Source organism: Berghia stephanieae, chromosome 1 (genome assembly GCF_034508935.2).
Source record: "Berghia stephanieae isolate SIO BIC M18660-M18661 chromosome 1, UCSD_Bste_1.3, whole genome shotgun sequence".
Classification (NCBI taxonomy): Eukaryota; Metazoa; Mollusca; class Gastropoda; order Nudibranchia; family Aeolidiidae; genus Berghia; species Berghia stephanieae.
The window spans coordinates 97,315,432-97,337,744 of record NC_088360.1 but is presented as its reverse complement, the minus strand read 5'-3'; the positions used below and the strand labels follow the sequence as shown (position 1 = coordinate 97,337,744).

The window sequence follows — 22,313 nt, the reverse complement described above, 5'->3', positions numbered from 1 at the left end:
AGTCAAAAGAAATTGATTATTTTGAAGTTTTAATAAAACGTACTCTCACCAATAACGGGATTTATTTCATTTCAAATATCACAAGTTCAACACAAAATTCTATTTTAAGCATCGGGTTAACAAGAACATAATTCCGTTTTTAGACGATTTGTAAGAATGAGACCCACTGCCCCAAGTTAGATTTATTTAAGTTATAACCACAATAATGAGACTTGGGCTAAGTTTAACTGAAGAAAATGAACATGTGACCCATTGCCTCAAAACGGTATTAATGTCAATATAAAACAAATACCCCCCCAAAAATTAAATTAAATTAAAAATGATTTTAACGTTGGAATGACCAGAAATGTGAAATTTTATGTTTGTCATGATAATAGATAATCTACATTTTTAGCATCTAAATCATACCGATATGATACCGTTTAAAGGCAGTGGGACACATATAGCTTCTTACAGTGTGAAATACTAGAACGTCATGTATCTGGTTATTTTAACTATAAATCCACCTTTTGATGTCTGTTTCACTCCGGCCGACGTGTACTTATTTGCAAGTCTGATAACCCAAATTGTTATGGGCTCATTGTTGTAAAAGGAAATAATCTCAAACCAACGCAAACTATTGTCCCTAACAGCAATGTTAAATCAGGCCCATAATTTTGATCGGCTATCAGACCCGCAAATAATGCACTAGATGTATAATACCGTTTTGAAACGCTTGGTCTCAAACGCTCAATCAAATTTTATCTGACTTTCCATGTATTGGAGAAATGGGAATCCCAGCCGGAAGTCCCTTCGCCATCCCTTGACTTTGATTGGCTGTTGGCCGACTCCTCTGTTCCGTGATTGGTCAACGTTTGTTTATCGTCGGCCATATTGTTATTAATCACTGAGGTCAAAGCATCTCCTATCTCGTTGTCATGACCTCGACCTGATTGGACCTGACTCGCTACTTTGTCTTCTAACCCTGGAGGGGAAAAAATAATGAAATTATAAATACTCTTTTTTATTTAAAAAAAAAAAAAGATTTAGTCTAACAATAGGACACGACAAGAAATTTCAATTTAAATTTCAAGAACAGACATCCGTCTACACTCTTTCTGACACCTCCACGGTGGGCAGGAGGTCACTTGCTTTGTCTTCTATCCCTTATATCTGTTTTCCGAGTTGCTTTTTGTCTTGGTTTTGGAATGGGATTGCTTGGTTTTGTTCTGGCCTTTGCGTTTTGAAACGATTAGTTTCAAACGCTCAATCAAATTTTATCTGACTTTCCATGTATTGGAGAAATGGGAATCCCAGCCGGAAGTCCCTTCGCCGTCCCTTGACTTTGGTTGGCTATTAGTCGACTCCTCTGTTCCGTGATTGGTCAACGTTAGTTTAACGTCGGCTATATTGTTATTAATCACGAGGTGGGGATCCTGACCTCCCATAGTGGGCAGGGAGGTACATGCTGTGTCTTCTATCCCCCATACCCGTTTTCCAATTGTTTCCTGTCATTGTCTTGGAATGAGATTACTTAGTTTTGTCCTGATCCTTGCCGGAGTTCCTTGGCTGGGAGGGACGCAGTCGAATGTATATTTATTGTTTTGGGAGATGATATTTTTTTCCTTGTAAATCATCTCTCTATTATGCATTGTATTATGTTTAGTTTACATATTATATTATATGATTGGTAAACATTTGAGTGTATTCCTCTTAGTTGTGTCTGGGTGAGACTTTTAGGTGATCTCAAACTAAGTACTTTGACGGTGTGCTCTTGGAATCTACATCTGTTCCCTATTTGAACCAATTCCCCTTTGTCTTACCTTTTCTTTTGTGCTTTAATTGTAATTCTAGAGCTTTTTACTATCCCATTTTCTTCCTTTTTACTGGCGCTGATATGACCTTAATGTGTTGCAAGCGCCGTAAAACCCTTAAAAACAAACAAACAAAATGTTATTAATCACAAAGGCCAAAGAGTGAGGGAAACAATCAGATATTCAGTGTTTGTTTGGAAGATTTTTTTTCGTGTAAATCATCTCTCTGTTATGTATTGTTAGTTCTGTTTTCTGTTTTTGACATATTCTGTAAGCATTTGAATGTATTCCTCTCGGTGGGATCCTTTACTGGTGTCTAGATGAGACTTTTAGGTGATCTCAATCTAAATAATTGGACTCTTGAAATTTACATAATATGTTCCCTATTTGAACCTATAATTTGTCCCCCTATTCTTACTTTTTCTTTGGTGCTTTATTTATTATAGAATTCGTTTTACTGTCCCATTTTTTCCTTCTATTTTTACTGGCACTGATATGACCTAAATTATGTGTCGCAAGCGCCGTAAACTAAAACCTTTACAAACCAACAAAGCAAACATTCTTTCCCTCGGCCGTTCATTTGTGGAAAGAACTCCCTCACGAACTTGTTGAAATAAATGAACAAACAAACCAACAAAAACAAAAAACAAAAAAACAAATGAAGAAAACAATAAATTAAGAAAACCCTTTTTACCTGGCCAATTTTCCCGCCAACTTCCATCCCAGTCTATCTTGTCATGTGATTCACTGGCTTGACCTTGAGATGACACCACACTTTTGTCTTCAACACCAATTTTGGACACGAGGGCCGACAAAGCATTGCCTCCGTCTTTCGATGCGAGCCCGTCTTCAGAGGCGGTTTTGCTTACTCCTGTATTAGGAACAAATCCAAACACTTTTTTTAAATTGAAAAAACCCAACAAAACTACGTTATTTTTTTTTGGTGACATATAATTAGGGAGACGTAATATTTTTAAAACCGGAAAAAGTTTACATGAAACAACAGTGCCAAACAAATCAGAGAGAAAAGTATTAAAACAAACAAAACCCACACCCCCCAAAAATCAGCATGCGTCGACAGAGGAGAACCTCAGACCTTCTGATTAACGAATCAGGAGGTCTGAGGTTCGATACCCAGTAAATGAACTTTTATAGAGCGCAATATCCACTAGACTTGCTCAAAGCGCTTTACAAGGGTCCCTGGCCAACAGCAACATTTAACATGTAGAACGAAACATGACGCCTGTTAGGCGAATTTACAAATTTTTTTTCGGACAGGGACAACGCTGTTAACGGCCAGGTACTCATTTTACACCTGAGTACGGTGAGACAATGTGAGTAAAGAGCCTTTTCCAATGACTGAACTATGCGCTGAGCGAGGCTCGAACCCAGGACCTTCCGATCCGAAAGTGAGTGTCATACCATAAGACCACATAGCCGCACCCAGTAGCAGCAGGCTGATTTTTTTTCTTTGTTTATTTTATTTTTGTTGTATTTTTCTTTTTGATTTGGCTGGCACTGTTTCATGTACACTTCATCAGTTATTTTTTAAACGCCTCAAACAGCGAATAACAATCGTTGGCTATTCAAAGTGTATTTGTGATTTACTGTTTTAATCTGGTATTGTGTCGGAATGAGCACGTTTGATAAATTTAAGTAAAAAAGTAAAATTGTAATCAAAATTAGGATATATATATAATATATATATATATATATATATATATATATATATAATATATAAATATATATATATATAAATATATATATATATATATATATATATATATATATATATATATATACATATATATATTATATATATATTAGAATTTTAAGAAACTAAATTCATTTTCCTCAATCATGACACTTATTTTAACTTAAATTCTATCAGGCGTAACAGGTTCACCCTTACATAATACATATTCTAGCAACCCGAATTCCAACACGTTCTACAATAACGCTAGAGCTGGGTGACCAAATGTATTGGTTACCTCCAATGAACATCGGATTTCAGCACGCTTTACAATACGACACGTTGGAGCTGGGTTACTATGCGGCTATGTGGTCTAGTGGTATGACACTCGCTTTCCGAGGTCCTGGGTTCTAGCCTCGCTCGGCGCATAGTTGAGTCCATGGAAAAGGCTCTTTACTCACATTCTCTCACCGTACTCATGTGTAAAATGAGTACCTGGCCGTTAACAGCGGTGTCTTTGTTCGAAAAATTGTATTATCGCCTAATAGGCGGCATGTCCCCTCCTACATGTTAAATGTTGCTGTTGACCAGGGACCCCTTTGAGCACATTAGTGGATATTGCGCTATATAAAGCTCAGTTTTTTTGGTTTTTTTTTTAACTGAATTTATTGGTTACGTCCCGTGAGCATCGGGTTTCAGCACGCTTTACAATACGACACGCTGGAGCTCGGTGACCAAATGTCTTGGCTACCTCCAATGAACATCGGATTTCAGTACGCTGTGATTCCAGCCCGCTTTTTGGTTTCTCGTGTTTGAATCCAGGGAATATTGTACCGTTATGAGATGATTGGTCACATTTCGCGTCACAAGATGACGAAATTAGATTAGCCCATTAGATGATATAGAGTCTTGTAACTTGTAAAATGAGAAACTGTTGACTGCTGAGACGTTGCTAATTAGTATTAAATACGTAGTATTGATAATCCACGTTACTGTGTATGTTTGCGGATTTATGGTCTTGTGGTATGGCACTCGCCTTCAGACCTGAAGGTTCCTGGTTCGAGTCTCGCTCTAGGAGGGAGTCTTTGTAAATGATTCTACTCTTTACTCATTGTAAAATGAATACCCGACCGGTAGTAGCATTGTCTCTGGCGAAAAAAAATAATGTCATGTCTCCTCCTACGTGTTAAATGTTGCCTTTTGACTTGGGACCCCATGTAAAGCGCTTTGAGCTCTTTTAGTGGATAATGCTCTCGTTTTCCCCCCTTCTATTGTTGGGTAATATAAACGTCAATAATGTAACTCACCTGGCCATTGTCCTGCCCAGTCCATGCCCTGGTCACTTACTTTGATTGCATTGGTCAATCCACGCTGACTGTTAGAAAGTATTAGTGGGTATAATAGAATTCAGCTTAACAGCATTAGACTAAAAAGAAATGCGAAACAAAACAAACTTACACAAACACGCACACACACACACACACACACACACACACACACACATAGAAAAGGCAAAAAACAAAACAAAACGTGCAATAAAAAAAGATCCCCAACCCCCCCCCCCCCCCACCCCGCCGGGAAAAAAAAACATTAAAAAATAACATCGAAGTCCCAGGTTTGAAAGTTTTTGCCAGGTGAGTCATTTAAATCGGTCGATATTTGAAGGACGAGTATTCTGGCCAAATTAAACAAAACAAAACAAAATTAATTTCCCTGAGTATTTAAGTTAACCGAATCAACGTGGTTTTTTTTTTCTTTGGTGAGCTCGAACCCGGGACCTTCTGGGTCACGGTGCAATGCCTTAACCACTCGGCCACTTCGCTCCACAATAATGAAGAGAAAATAAACAAAAGAGTCCCGATAGTTCAATTGGAAGAGCACTCGCTTCACACCTAAAGGGGCGGGGATCGATCCCGGATGAAGTCGAGATTTTTTTCCCGTCCACCCAGAAGTAATTGGGTAGCTGGATCTGATAGACTTGGCGGAATGTACTTTTAGATAAACTAGCGTCCTTTCGAAAGGCAAACAGTTAATTGCTATTGTTCGCTTCACTCTAAAGAAACCGGGATAAACTCCGGCTGCACCGTAGGACTGCTTTTCATTTTGTGGCTATACATTCCGTTTTCAGTTTATCCCGCTTTGAGACGACGGGTCACATCTGATCATCAGAAGATTTAAAAAAAGAAAAAAAAACCCAAACAAAAACGAGCTTTTATATAGCGCAATATCCACTAAACATGCTCAAAGCGCTTTACAAATGATCCCTGACCAACAGCAACACGTAACATATAGAACGAGACATGACGTCTTTTAGGCGAAATTACAATTTATTCCGACAGAGACAGCACTGTTCAAAGGCCAAGTTACTCATTTTACACCTGAGTACGATGAGAGAATGTGAGTAAAAAGCCTAGCTTCTTCAAGGACTCAAATATGCGCCGAGCGAGGCTCGAACCCAGGACCTTCCCTGGGTGGGGTTCCTGACCTCCCATAGTGGGCAGGGGGGTACATACTGTGTCTTCTATCCCCTTATAACTGTTTTCCAACATGCTTTCTGTCTTTGTCTTGAAATGAGATTACTTGGTTTTATCCTGGCCCTGGCCGGAGTCCTAGCTCGGAGGGAAACAGTCAAATGCATAGTTATTGTTTTTGGAGATGATGTTTTTTTCCTTGTAAATCATCTCTCTGTTATGTATTATTATAATTGTTATTTTCAATGTATAATGTAAGCATTTGAGTGTATCCCTCTTTGTTGGATTTTGTGCTTGTGTCCGGATGAGGCTTATAGGTGATCTCAAACTAAGTACATTGGTGGTATGCTCTTGGAATCTACATCTGATCCCCATTTGTTCCTAGTTCCCTTACGTCTTACTTTTTCTTGGGTGCTTTAATTTTTTTACTATCCCATTTTCTTCCTTTTTACTGGCGCTGATATAACCTAAATGCGTTGGAAGCGCCGTAAAACCCTTAAAAACAAAAACAAAAACAGGACCTTCCGACCCGAAAGCGAGTGTCATACCACTGGACCACTTGACCTCACAAGATACACATGACATGAAACAGTTCTCACCTGTAATAATCTGTTTCAGACGTACGAGTGGCCGTGTTGCCAAACTCCGAAGATGTCTCCAGAAGGATGCCCTTATTCTTACCACCAGACGCAATCTTGTGTCCTGGCGATTGGTTGGAGGTGGTGACGCGTGAGCCACCGGAAGAAGAAGATCCGGAGTTTGTCTGGGTTATGGAACAGCACCCTCCCAAACCATTGTTCATATTGGCATCGGCTGATGTGGTTTTGTGGAATAGAAAAGATAGAGAAAACCATATGTGATCAATCGCCTCAATACGGTATTATGTACTATAATATAAGCTTATGTTATTAATAGTGATAACGTAATTGATGGGATAAGGTCTTTTCTCACTCATCGTAAACAGAAAGTCGTTGTTGAAAACGGGTCATCAAATTTAGGTAAAGTAGAGCGTGGCGCCATCCAGGGTTATGTGCAAGCACCACTTATTTTTGAGCTTTGAGCTTTTTATATAGCGCAATATCCACTAAACGTGTTCAATGCACTTTACAAGGGTCCCTGGTCAATAGCAACACTTAACATGTAGGACGGACATGCTGCCTGCTAGGCGATATTACACTTTTTTCCGGACAGAGACAGCGCTGTTAACCCGAGTACGGCGAGAGAACGTGAGTAAAGAGCCTTTTCCAAGGACTCAACTATGCGCCGAACGAGGCTCAAACCCAGGACCTTCCGATCCGAAAGCGAGCGTCATACCACTAGACCAAATAGCCGCATCTTATAATGTGTACTAATGAATTTCCTGGCAATTTTCTTCCAAATTATTTGCCGATGTTACAAACTTGTATAGGGAATGAGATTAACGGAAGAGTAGCGTCCCTTGATTGGACGTCACCCATAGTCTGTGACGTCATCGGCGTCATTTGTTATTAGAGAGAGAACGTCATGTTGGTTGTGCGCATGCGTCTCTCGTCCTCGCGGAAACTTTTCTCAAGTCTTGTAAATGATATCTCTATGCCTTGTTTCACTCAAGTGAGAAATGGCAACTATCCTTTAATCCCCCAAAATGTAAAGACTTCCATCTTGGATAGAACATCCCGAATATATATATATATATATATATATATATATATATATATATATATATATATATATATATATATATATATATATATATATATATATATGCAGACACCTCTAAAATAAAGAGTTTTTCCGCCTCACCTGGCTGATACGAAAACTTGTTTGGATCAAAACCAAAATATCCAGCTTTGACAAAATCTGTAAAAAAGTGAATAGACAGATGGACAGTGAATATATATATATATATATATATATATATATTATATATATATATATATATATATAGAGAGAGAGAGAGAGAGAGAGAGAGAGGACAGAGAGAGAGATAGAGAGAGAGAAAGAGAGAGAGATGAAGAGAGAGAGAGAAAAAGAGAAAGAGAGAGAGAGAGAGAGAGAGAGAGAGAGAGAGAGAGAGAGAGAGAGAGAGACAGGCAGAGGAAGAGAGCGGGGGGGGGGGGGGAGAGAAAAAGAGAGAGAGAGAAAGTGAGAGAGAGAGAATGTGAGAGAAAAAGAAAGAAAGAAAGAAAGAAAGGAAGAGAGAGAGAGAGAGAGAGAGAGAGAGAGAGAGAGAGAGAGAGAGAGAGAGAGAGAGAGAGAGAGAGAGAGAGAGAGGGCACAACAAGTCGAATCAATTAGTGTCCAAATTTTTCACTGAAAAATGCAACTCACAACGCTACATCTACGAGTAAGTGACAAGCCAGACTTTATATATGTGACCCAGCATCTCAATCCGCTAACGTATTTATATTGGGATGAAGCAGATGCCTTAAAGCAAATGGAAATTTAGATTTGATATTATCATAAAAAATAGATAATAGTCTTTTTTAGTTTGAGACTATAAATTCATTCTACACAATAAACAGTTTAAATCTAAGCCTAGTTTCATGATATTATATATTGTTGATTAAATGTAGCACCTAATCTAGATCGAAATACTAATTGTTTTGAGGCGATTGGTCACATATTGAAATAAAGCAGAATATTATAGTTATCATTTCTTGCCATTACAACCCGAATTTTTGCTCCTTCCCTTTCTATTTCTTTTATATAATTGAAAAAAAAAAAAAGAAATTAGACATATTATTGTAAACGTAAGTTTTATTTCATAGTTACCAATATTGTTGTTGTTATTGTTATTGGAGTTGCTTCCCTTGTTACTGTCGCCGCTGTTTGTGTTTCCCGCATTGTTGATGTTTTCACGTCCTCCACGTCCATTCCGAGATGAACGCGTTCTTGGATTTCCTTGAGATTTGAGAAGAATTTGAGAGATGGACCAATCACAGTGAATCAGAATAAAAGATATAATTTTTCAACTTTTTCTTTGTCTATGCAGCTACCTTTCAAAGTGTAAACTAGAGCATTTATATAGCGCAATATCCACTAAACGTGCTCAAAGCGCATTATAAGGTGTCCCTAGCCAACAGCCACACTTAACATATAGGACGAAACATGACGCATGTTAGGCAATATTACATTTTTTCCGACAAAGACAACGATATTATTCCTGATTACGGTGAGATAATGCGAGTCAAGAGCCTTTTCCAAGCAAGGACTCAACCATGCGTCGCTTTGAGTGGATCTCGAACCCTGGACCTTCCGATCTGAAGGTGAGAGTGATACCACTAGACCACATAGTCGCATAAGAGCCATTCTAGGGAAACAAAGAGCTACAGAGCGCAATTCCGAGCCGAAGAGAACTTCCCTTTTGGGGAACTTATGTATCGGAATAAAGAAATATTACGAGACACAACTCTCTACCACCGTCGACATAATATCGTTTGCCAACAAAGGGAAGTAACGTTGAATTGGACACATCCTGAAAAAGAACCCATCATCAACTTATGTAACCAGACAGGCTCTAAATTGGAACGCTCAGAGAAAAAGAAAAGAAAGCTTGGAAGGCCAAGATAGACATAGGTATGATCTATGGGCAGAGAAGTCAAGAGTCATAGAGGGAAGAACTTCATGGCCCCAACTGAAAAAGATTGCAGCGTGAAGTGTGGGGCTATGTGGCCTAGTGGTATGACACTCGCTTTCGGATCGGAAGGTCCTGTGTTCGAGCCTCGCGCTCGGCGCATAGTTGAGTCCTTGGAAAAAGCTCTTTACTCACTTTCTCTCACCGTACTCAGGTGTTAAATGAATGCTTGGCCGTTAACAGCGTTGTCTTTGTCCGAAAAATTGTAATATCGTCTACCAGGCGTTATGTTCCGTCCTGCATGTTAAATGTTGCTGTTGACCAGGGACCCCTTGTAAAGCGCTTTGAGCACATTTAGTGGATATTGCGCTATATAAAGCTCAATTTTTTTAAAAGTACAGTTTCAGCCTTACTGTCCCAACAAGGACCAGGACGTAAGGTACAAATGTCGAGTAAATCACCATTCAAAACACTTTGTATTCTACATCTTTTATTCACCTACCCATTGTAACTGGTAGAGGACACTCCACCCGTTATATTTTAGACAATGTACGTCAAGAACGACAAGAGCGTGGAGACGGAGACCAAATCTCAGACCCGCGATGGAACCAGGAAAATTTCCACTGACAATATCTTTTAGTAGTTGTTCAACTTGTAGCCGTCGTTAGCCGGAAACCTAAAATTACGTTCCAATGCAAAGCGGTGATATTCTATGTATACTTCTATCTGGTAAACAGACATGTTTTGCTTATTTTTATGCAAATTTTTATAGAAAACCCAATGCCTCTAAGAATATCTGACGAGGGAGGGCGTCAAGCTTTTTACTTTTACATGACCTCGACCCTCTGTACACCCAGCAGTGATTGGATAGTTGGGTCAGTTTGATCTGGCGGAAAGTACTTAGCGATAGACTAGCGTCCTATCCAATTGTTTCTGTCCGTTTAACGCTTTAGAAACCGGGATAAAATCCCGATCCATGGGCCTCATGGCTCTAAAGGACTACTTGTTTTTGGGCGCCAATCGCTCATTGTTGATAAAATTTAGGATACATTGTGGTCGTGTGGTGTTACTAAAAATAGCTTGTCTGAAAAAGACAAGCTTGGTGATCAGCTCATCATGTATGTCTTCAACACTGAAATGTTTTATACTTTGAAATATATTGAAAACTAAGACCAAGTAAGCTTGAGTCAATCTCGGTCATCCTGTCTAGCTTTAGACGTCACGTGACAACTGCAACCTTCAGTGGTAACAAATATCGAAATTATGTCGACCCCCCACCCCCCGCGCCCATATTAAAACTTTAGCTTTTATATAGTGCAACTAGTTACATTATGATGTACTATGTATTGTTATTTGATTATGCCAAAAGATACTGCTGCTGACGATGACAATAAAAGGAATTTACCTCTGGAATTCATGATGCCCATGGGGTCCATTGGATTAGCCATGATGGGACGGGTTAAACCTAGAGCAGAAAAGAGACATATTCTACTTTAAGAGTTATTATACTCATATTTCAACGTCATGATGGGATTCTTGATAGTCTTTGCATTTTAGAGAGCTATAGCTGCAGACTACATTCAACGTACAACGTATCACATATCGCGTAAATATATCACGTAGACGGCCGATTAACCCTCTCCTTACCACCTTTTGGACAATCGTCACATTTGTTACGATGAAACCGTCACTTTTCTCATCCAGATTTAATTTCTTTTTGCTATAACTGTAAAAACTTGACATTCTGTTATATAGCTCATATTGTTGAACAAAATTATGTATAGAGTGTGCTTGCTGCTTTTCTGTTTGAGTTAGAAATGTCTGTTTTTGTGTTGGGTGGTTGTGAAGCTTTGGGAAAAATTCTGAAAATGGCTGATAAGGAGAGGGATAAGAAATGTTGTTTATTGGTATAAAACTTGTGCTGATGTATCATAAGCATTATTAAAGCAAAAAATAATCCCTATATAAGCCATAATCGGTATGTGATACGTTCTAGGTTGTGTAGCTATAACTCTATAGGCGTCTCAGGATAAGTAACAAATTATTATGACTATGATTCTGCAAGAAAAGGGAATATTGCCTTGCAAAGTCTACCAAAAAAAAAAAAAAAAAAAAATATCAAAGGCAGATAAAAAATGAGCATTTATTTAGAGCATCACACACACACACACACACACACACACACACACACACACACACACACACACACTAAATTATTTCAAAGCGATTTAAAGAGATTTCAAGTAGGTATGTCAACAAGAAAGAATGACATTAAAATGCTCAGAACTATGAAACTTTTGAGTCTTGCATTGCATGGAATTGTAATGTTTCTACTCAATAAAACATTATGAGCCTAACTCAGGTTTCATGTTTTAAAAAAAACCTCTAAATTCAATTCTATACAGCTAATAAATCGCTCGTATATAATACCGTTTTCAATTGAAGGGTTACAATTGGATTCAATTGTCTGATGTCACGTCGCCCAGCAACGGCGGCCATCGTGGTTCTAAACAAAGAAAAGCGGTACTTTTTATTCTTCATGCTGGCTAGAACTTTTCATATGTCTTGTGATCAGAATGTGTAAAAGTCAAAACACGATCAGATTTATAATGATTTTTTTTCCTCTGGATACGCTTTCGTGCTCGTCGGAAAAATATTTCATCAGGGCGTCCGCCATTGTTCCGATAGTTTAGAGCCAGTTACTAAGTTACTATGTGTCATTACGATGGAAGTGACGTTACGACTATTGAAGCGTATTCTCGTAAATTCCACGGCTGACTGACTCACCTTTATTCGGCCCATTAGTTCCGAACCAAGAGACAGGTCTTGACTCTTTCCCGTTATTCCAAGTACCGGATCCAAACAACCCATCACTGTCTGAGGTCAGACTTTCAACTCTTGTATAAGGAATGGGGACGAATATTATGAAAACGACATTAGAATAATTAGCATATTATTTTATAATATTCATGAATTGGCATATATTGGCATGTCTTATCACCGAATGTAATCATGGGGCTTGTTTTAACATTGTTGTAATGGGGAAAAAATGGAGCTTTTATATAGCGCAATATATCCACATAATGTGCTCTAAGCGCTTTACAAAGGGTTCCTAACCAACAGCAACATTTAACATATAGAACGAGATATGACGCCTGTTAGGCGACATTACCCTTTTTTCCGACAGAGACAACGCTGTTAACGGCCAGGTACTCATTTTACACTTGAGTACGGTGAGAGAATGTGAGTAAAGAGCCTTTTCTAAAGACTCAACTATGCGCCGAGCGGGGCTCGTACTCAGGACCTTCCGATCCGAAAGCGAGTGTCATACCACTAGACCAAATATTATAGTCGCACAATGGACAATAGGCTATTTTGTTGGGTTTTCAGACGTTGGTTTGTACACGTCATCCTACACTCACCCAAACATCTCCCCCGGTTTGATCCCTGGCATTCCAGGCCTGCCTGATGACGTCATGCCCATCATATTGGACGGATTCATTAGGTTCACTCCCCCTCCCATGTCTCCATAGGAAGGACGCTGCTGTTGCTGTCCCTGCTGTTGTTGCTGTTCTTGTTGCTGTTGTTGCTGTCCTTGTTGCTGTTGTTGTTGTCCTTGTTGCTGTTGTTGCTGTCCCTGCTGTTGTTGCTGTCCTTGTTGCTGTTGTTGCTGTCCTTGTAGTTGTTGCTGCTGTTGGTGCTTTTGGGAAGAAGAAGAAGAAGGCGGTGACTCAGTCATTGGTCTATCTGTCTCGTGTTGACTTGGTGGAGCTGTGGGTTTGTCTTTACTGGGGTTATCGGACTTTGCTACGTTGGTTTGTTCGTCTCCTTCATCAGGACTAACAGTGCTCGGTTCTTCTGTAACGACTGTTGGTTTTGTTTTGATAATGCTTTGGTTTGTTGTGGTGGTGAAAGGTTTTGGCGTTGTTGTACTTTCTGAAAAAAAATAATAGCAATAACAAAACAGATTCGAATTAGTAAATATGAAGGATCAATGAAAAGTGTAAATGGCAGAAACAATTATCATGACCATCATCATCATCATCATCATCATCATCATCATCATCATCATCATCATCATCATCATCATCATCATCATCATCATCATCGTCATCGTCTTCGTCGTCGTCGTCGTTGTCATCATTTATCATCATCATCATCATCATCATCATCACCATCATCATCATCATCATCATCATCTCATCGTCTCGTCTTCGTCGTCGTCGTCGTTGTCATCATTTATCATCATCATCATCATCATCATCATCATCATCATCATTATCATCATCATCATCCCAATCATGATCCCATTATGATTATTTTTGTGTTCAAGGAGGTTTGGAGGATCTGAAATAATACTCGTTTTCTTTATAATTTAGAACATTTTCACACCCCAACCAAAATCTCCCTATAATGTGATAGTTATAACATCTATTCCTTTACTCAATTTCTTACCCATTTTCGGCCTGGCTCGGGTCGTCATTGGGTTTGGTTGTTGTGCATTCCCTTTGCCTTCACCATTGTGAGGTCCTTTCGCCTGGTTGAATCCATGCATGCCTTGTTCGGCCAGCTGTGTGTTCAGACGAGTCGCATCAAAGCCTCCCTTGCCAGACCCTGTTGATGACACCAACAAAAAAAAATCCTTATTTTAGGGTTATTTTAAAATACTAAATAAATAAATTCCATTTATTCATCCTCAAACTGAAATGTTTCCTCAAACTCTAAGGTCGGAAAAGAAGTGTATTATCGCCAAACAGGCGTTATGCCTCGTTCTACAAGTTACGTGTTGCTGTTGGCCAGGGACATTTTGAGCAGGTATTGTGGATACTGCGCTATATAAAAGATCATTTTTTATCTGTTAAAAATATACTATGAACCCCAACATTGACTATCTAGTTCCAATAAAATCGCAGAAATATTTTCTCACAAGTTCACAAAAGTGTGAACAGAGTATCGACGTTTCCCACAATTAAAAAAAAAAGCCCTTCAAAAAGCTATAACTATAATACGCTTCAACAGTTATGACGTCACTTCCCTCGTAATGACGCATGGTAACTTAGTAACTGGCTCTAAACTATCGGAACAATGGCCGATGCCGTTATGAAATATTTCTCCGACGAGCATAAAAGCGTATCCAGAGGAGAAAAACATTATAAATATTATCTTGTTTTGACTTTTACATATTCTGATCACAAAACATATGAAAAATTCTAGTCAGCATGAAGAATAAAAAGTACCGATTTTCTTTGTTTAGAACCGCGATGGCCGCCGTTGCTGAGCGACGTGACATCAGACTATTGAATCCGATTTGGATGTCAGATCTGTTTTTGATTTGCTTTTCATTATTTAGAACAGATAATCTAATAAAAGCGAATTTTTCCCTTAGTATTTTTTTCAAAATGTCTTAGAATTGTTTTCTGTTTTTGTTTTTGTTTTTTTAAAAATCGCAGCCCCTCCTCATTAGTCCTGTCAAAATTTGAATGATAAAACTCAACACCTACTGGCTGGCTGTTTCAAAGGACACTCACCCGTTTGGTAGCCAAGGTATTGTTGTAAGTCGACGCCTGTTGAAATGAGTATAATAATGAGATATATTTAACCCACGGTGGATGTCATTTTTATAAATAAATAGATAAATAGATAAATTGATAGATAAATAAATAGATATATAAATAGATTAAAAATAGATCAATAAATAAATAGATAAACAAATGAATAGATAAACAAATTAATAGATAAATTAATAAAGATACAAAATAATAAATATATAAAGAAGTCAATAGATACATAGATTGGATAGAAAAATAGAGAAATGAATATAATATATAAATAAATTTGAAAAATAAATAGATAGTCGACACATTATACACGGGTTGATTTATAATTTATATACCTTATTGGTGTGAGAATGAATACAGTTTCCTTAAGTTCAACAATTAAAAATTTCATATTCCTTGTCATTTCACTTTATATTCACTTTTCGCCATCGAGTTCACAATGACCTAACACCAGATTAAGGCGATAGGTCACATATAAAAGTTTTAATTAAAACCCACTTGCATTTATAACCCAATCCCTTATGGGCTCATTGTTGTAATTGAAATCTCAAAAAATGACGCAAAATAATGTCTATTAGAAGGTTAAACTTGGTCCATAGGCGGGTTCGGATGTCAGACCTGCATAAATGAACACGCCGACTTAAACCTTTTCTTTTCAAAAGATAATGATGGTTAAATCTTACCGTATAAGGGATTCAACGGGTTGAATTCCTGTTTTGCCAAATCATTAACGACTTCCGGGTCAAACCCAGCGACAGAATCTTTTGATTGGCTGGAAGCTACTGACGTAGATGGAGATCTCATGGTTGTTATAGCAACGGGCTTCGCCGTCGTCATTTTATTTGTTGTTTTTATGGTCTCTGTTTTTGGTTTTAGTGTAGTCGATTCCCTTGTCGGGCTACCACCTTTAGGTGCCCCAATATCGCCACCCCCAGCAACAAATAGAGGTTCTTCATGCCCAGGACGACTATGACTAACTTGAGATAGTTGGGGCCCTGCAGAATTGCCAAAGTCATTGTTTGTGAGAGGATGGTCTTTGTTGTCATGATTTTCAGGGTCAACTTTTAGCAGGTGTGTGGTACTTTGTGGCTCTGAAGTTGTCACTGGCGGGGATGCATTCTGTTGGTGATGGTTGCTGTTGTCTTGAAGCCCTTTCTGCTCTATTTGCTGTAGTTGTAACTGCTGTTGCTCCTCCAACATCCTCTGTTTCTCTTTTAGTTGTGATATGAGTCTTTCGAGGTTTTCTAACTGCTCTTGAAGATTATTGAGATTATCGATGTCAAACGAGGATGGTGCATTTTGTCCCTGATGCTGTTTTTGTCGCTGTGGTTGTTGTTGTTGTTGCTGCTGCTGTTGTTTTTGTTGTTGATTTTGTGATTTTTGTGGTTGTTGAATTAATTGTTGATTCTGTTCGTTTTGGTGCTGGCTTTGAGACTGCTGTTGAAGGAGATTTTGACTTTGTTGATTGGCCACAACGTTGTGGAAATTGTGTTGGTTTTGTTTTGAGTCTGAACTACCCGGATCTACCTGACCGTTATGAGAAACTATTGCTGTTGGATCATAATGAGAATTATCTACAATTCCTCGAGAAGGCGAATTTGTAGCACTTTGTTGGTTGAGCTGATTGGAAACAGCCATATTGCTATTGCTGCTGCCACTACCGGGCTCGGATACCCCAGCTTGTATAGAATTTCCAAACATGTCATGAGTTGAATATTCCTGGTTAGGTTTTTGGTTCTGACTGCTTTGCTGTTGTACTTGATGTATGTGGCTATAGGAATTTTGTAGTACATGTTCATTTCGATGATTGTCTGTTGTATCAACGTGACTCTGTAGGCCATTGTTAAATTTAGGGGTTTCAAATGTATGTTGTTCTGGTTGCTTTGATTGTAGATAATGATTTTGAATCTGGTTTTGCAATGTTTCATGGCGATCTTGATTCGGATCCTTATTTTGACTAATGCCCGATTCAGTGTATCTATTGTCACCAACATTATTATGATCAACAAGGCCAGGCAAATTCCTTACTATTTGACCTTGACCTTGGCCGAATTCCCCAAGAAGGTCGACTCTGGTTCCTTCCATAGCTCCTCCAACGTCTTCCCACTGAATATTATCTATTCCCTGATTGGTTGAGTATCCAACAAAGACGCCACTTCCTCCATGGCCATTTTGGGTGCTTGTGTATCCATGAGTCTGGTCATCGTTGTCGTCTTTCGTGAAGTCATTTATAGGTTGAAATGGCGGAATGGGATGGTTGGCTGATTCTGACAAAGTGCTGTGCCCTTGTCGGAGTGAGGGAATATCCAGCCTGTCTAAATCACCAGGTTGCACTGGAGACTAAAGATGATAAAATAATATATATGAATAACAATATTAAAATGGAACAAACGCTTCACTTTACATATATTATAAAGATGAAATTGACGTTTGGAGTTTTCGTTTTGTCAACAAAACGCGAAGAATGAGATACTAATGACAAATGAGAGAGACAGATCTCTCAATGCTCTGAAGTGTCTCATTCATCATATCATTTTCTAACCATCATTCGCCCCCTCCCCTCCTTCTCTTCTCTTTCCCTTCGTTTTTTAAACTCCTTTACCCCCTACTCATCATTCTCCACACGTTCGTTATCTCCTCCTCCACTTCCTCCCTCCTCCTTTTCTTATTGTTGTGTCGTTGTTGTTGTTCTTCTTCTTCTTCTTTCTCATTTTCTTTTTCTTCTTTCTTCTTTTTTCTTCTTCTTCTTCTTCTTCTTTTCTTCTTCTTCTTCTTCTTCTTCTTCTTCTTCTTCTTCTTCTTCTTCTTTTCTTCTTCTCTTCTTCTTCTTCTTCTTCTTCTCTCTTCTTTTCTTTCTCTTCTTCTTCTTCTTCTTTGACCTCTGCTTTTTAATTTCTCATTTAATCTCAGTTTACCTCCTCTTCCTCTTCTTTCCCCCCCTCCTCCTCATCCTCCCCCTCCATCTCCTTCTTCTTCTTCTACTCCTCATATTCATCCACTACCACCACCACCACCACAAACACATCATATTATCATCATCATCATCATCATCATCATCATCATCATCATCATCATCATCATCATCATCATCGTCGTCGTCATCATCATCATCATCATCATCATCATCATCATCATCATCATCATCATCACCATCATCATCTCATCATTAACATTTTTATTATTATTATTATATTATTATTATTATTATTATATTATTATTATTATTATTATTGATATCATCATCATCATCATTATCATCATCGTCGTCGTCATCATCATCATCATCATCATCACCATCATCATCTTCATCATCAACATTATTATTATTATTATTATATTATTATTATTATTATTATTATTATTATTATTATTATTATTATTATTATTATTATTGATATCATCATCATCATCATTATCGTCATCGTCGTCGTCATCATCATCATCATTGAAATTAATAAAACACATCCAATATCAAAGTCGAGCTCCTTTACCTGCTCAAAAGACAAAACGAAAATAAATTAAATCACACACACATACACAAAAAAACCCCCAGCAACAACAACAACAACAACAACAAGACCAAACTAACAATACAAAGCAAGACGAAAACAACACAACCCCCACCCCAAAGAAGAAAACAACAACAACACCAAAGCACCACAAACAAACCAAAATTTAATTAATAAAATGATAAATTCACCTCACCTTCATAATGTTAATGAGCGAACCCAAAGCACCTCTTTTTTCTATTGACCTTTTATTTCTGGGCATTGCTGACAGCAAGAAAGACGAAGGTAAAATAGATTCATTAATTGTGTTTTTATCAAAGTGACGATTAATTTCCTTCTCACCCTCCTCTTCTCTCTCCTTAACTTTATTGTTACCCCTCCTCTCCTCCTCCTCTTCCTCCTCCTCATCTTCCTATTCCTCCTCATCTTCCTCATCTCCTCCTCCTCCTCCTCCTCATCTTCCTATTCCTCCTCCTCTTCCTATTCCTCCTCCTCCTCCTCCTTCTTCTTCTTCTTCTTCTTCTTCTTCTTCTTCTTCTTCTTCTTCTTCTTCTCTTTCTTCTTCTTCTTCCTCTTCCCCTTCTATTTCTTTTTCGTCAGGGTAATTGAAAATTGTATGAAAATACAAGACAAAAATACGAAACTGAGTTAAATCCTAATGCTTTGCTGAGGGAAATGTGCGGCTAATGTGGTCAAGAGGTTTGACACTCGTCTTCGGACGGGAAGGGACAAGGTTCGAGTCCCGCTCTGAGTGGCGCATAGTTGAGTCTTTGGAAAAGGCTCTTTACTCACATTCTCTTACCGTACTCGGGTGGAAAATGAGTACCTGGCCGTTAACATGCTGATTCATTTTTTAGATGTTTAAACAAAAAAAGATTTTTCTTTCTGTTTTGTCTGCCACTGTTTCATACACACTAGCTCAGATCTGCATTTTACACCAGTGCCTGCTCGATGACAAGCGCCTAGATGACACACAAGAACTGAGATGTGAAAAGGATTTAGAACATCTGAGATCCATCGCAGCAGACCGTCATCAGTGGAAAGAAGTAACTCACTCAACAAATCAGAGAAGCTGCCAAAGCGTCCCAGTCCGAAGATTAGGAGGCGATCGGCAGTAACAAGAATAAAGAAATAGAAAATAAATAAAAAATAAAATTCCTTTTATTCATCCCATAGGGGAAATTTGTCTCTGGGGTCTATTCCAAGGGAAGACTGGAATAACCCAGGCGTCAGCCGCAATACAGCGCCGCAAATTGAGCTAAGGCGAGGTGACTTGCTCAAGGCCACACAGCGCCGCTGCGGGTGATCGAACTCGGTACCTTTCGGGGACGAAGCAAACACCGTACCGCTGAGCCACGCTGCCCCCACCCCCAAAGTGCCTGCTCCCTTATTTGTCCCATGAGTAGATCTCATCATACAACTTACCCTTTACAGATATAAGAAATCCAAAACAGACAATGAATACTGCCACAATAACACGAACACTTGACTCCATCGTTTTATGTCACAAAGGTTATATTATCAAATTGTTATAATTTAGTCCTCTAAAAACCAAACAGTAAATCAACGATAATAACACGAACAGTTGACTTCATCGTTGTCATGGTAATAATAAACTCAAGTAAATGAGGTTAGAATTGTCAAATTCTTATGTAGTCCTCTAAAAATCAAACAGTAAATCAACGATCTAATCTTATTACGATATTATTTTTTTCTTCTTCTTCGTTTAAGTAATAAAAACTGATATTCGATCTTCGTTTTCACTAATCTATTTAGAAAACAATTAAAAAACAAACTTTGTTTAGTTTATTAAACTCAAATTCCTTGTGTCATACAAATGTTGCTGCTTGAAGCTTTAATGAATAATTAGCAATAGTCAAATGGAATGGCTGCCAAAGATTTATCAACTAAGACAGGAAATAGGGACGTTTCGGGGTTCCCCTTTGCCAACAAAACATGATGAATGAAACACTAAAGTTCTAGTGTTTCATTCATCGTCATCGTGTTTTGTTGACAAAGGGTAAAACCGAAATGTCAACATTATTCTGTGATCGTTAATTAAATTGAAGCTTCCATGCCGTTTGACTATTGTTATTTAATTTCTGTCTCTAGTAAAGACAAACTGCTCTCCTTACGGAATCGATTACTGGATACACAAAAAGTGACGCACTAGGAAATTCCGTGTATTCTAAATTGATGGCATCATAGATACAAATATAAATAAAGGATATACTATGTGGCCGACGTTTACCTATATGCAGGCCTGATAACTCATATTATTTTGAGCTCATTGTTGTGATGGAAATACTCTCAACCAGCGCATTCCAACAATGTTAAAACAGACTTATAATTGTGTTCGGTTATCAGACCTGCCAAAATGTGCATATAGAATGCGGCCCACTGATTCAAAACGATATTGTGTTCGAGTGATCTATATATAGAAAATAACTATCAGGTCAAAATGATTAGAATTAGTAAATTAATGTTGTTTTTTTGTTTTGTTTGTTTTTTTAAGTAGAAGACACAAATATCACTCTTTTTCAATGAAGGCATTGATTTGAACTTTAATTTTATAGATTAAGCTTGATAATTAATATTAACTTTCGTGTTCATCCCAACATAATACCATTTTGAGGCACCAGGTTATATATTATAAGTTAATAATCTTAAGCAAAAGTTATGTAATGATGATTAAATGTTTTGAACATCAGATAAAATAACACACACTTCATTCAGTCCCTTATTAGAATGGTACTTTCGTTATTAACAAAGAGAATGTTGGATTTACAAAGTCAGTACGTCCGAAATTCATTTTAAACACACTGTAAAGGTTTAGGGGGGAAATTTGTATTTCTTATCTTCCTTTGGCTAATGGTGACCGGAAGTTGTTTTGCTGTTGTTTGTACAAAGACAGGGATTGGGTACTTGGCTGAGAGGATAGCCACATAAACGATCATTACATGTCATTATAGATATATCCAACAACTACATCAGCTTAGCCTCTATGTAGAACTAACCGCAGGCTACGCTACCGTTAATTCTGTTACTGTTTAAATGACAGATAGGGGTTTCATACTGCCCGTACTCTGAAAAAATAAAACACATATTAAGATCTTGGCCAAAAAAACTCGTCCTCCAAATAACGATCGATTGAAATGACTCTCATCTTACCAAAAAACTCTCAAACCTGGGTCTTCACAGAAATCCCAGGTTTGAAAGTTTTTAGGAAGAAGAAGGTCATTTTCTTCGATCTTTATTTGAAATTCGAGTTTTCTGGCCAAAATATTACGAACGATTTTTTAAAATAATAATAATAATAATAATAATAATAATAATAATAATAATAATAATAATAATAATAATAATAATAATAATAATAATAATGATAATATTAATTATATTATAATAATAATAATAATAATAATAATAATAATAATAATAATAATAATAATAATAATAATGATAATAATAATAATAAGCATATTTATATAGCGCCTTTCGTCGAAACCTCAAAGCGCTTTAAAAAACAAAAACAAAAACAAAAAAAAACAAAAAAAAAACAACAAAAACAATTCAACCAAGGTATCAAAACAATTAAGAGCAAAAAAGGGCATCAATACATCATCAATATATACTTTTCAGAGTACTGCAGGATAAACGGGCAACGCACTCATTCCCTATTTAAGGTATGGTATAGATCTCGGGGTCAGTGAGTTTGTTGTTTTTTTTCTGA

The 22,313-nt window shown here is 37.8% G+C and overlaps 1 protein-coding gene across 1 annotated transcript; it reads right to left on the bottom strand.

The window, feature by feature from the left end:
• Positions 1-36: 36 nt before the first annotated feature.
• LOC144964915 (uncharacterized) lies at positions 37-21,406 on the bottom strand. Its single transcript, XM_078899704.1, has 15 exons — positions 21,308-21,406; positions 20,006-20,238; positions 18,777-18,844; positions 15,755-17,411; positions 15,042-15,077; positions 13,969-14,127; positions 12,936-13,449; positions 12,301-12,410; positions 10,919-10,978; positions 8,712-8,840; positions 7,740-7,796; positions 6,557-6,770; positions 4,794-4,861; positions 2,488-2,664; positions 37-964 (listed from the first exon to the last, which is right to left on the bottom strand). Exons 2-15 carry the CDS (start codon positions 20,073-20,075, stop codon positions 741-743), a joined length of 3,543 nt encoding a protein of 1,180 aa, XP_078755830.1. The 5' UTR covers positions 20,076-20,238; positions 21,308-21,406; the 3' UTR covers positions 37-740.
• Positions 21,407-22,313: the final 907 nt, after the last annotated feature.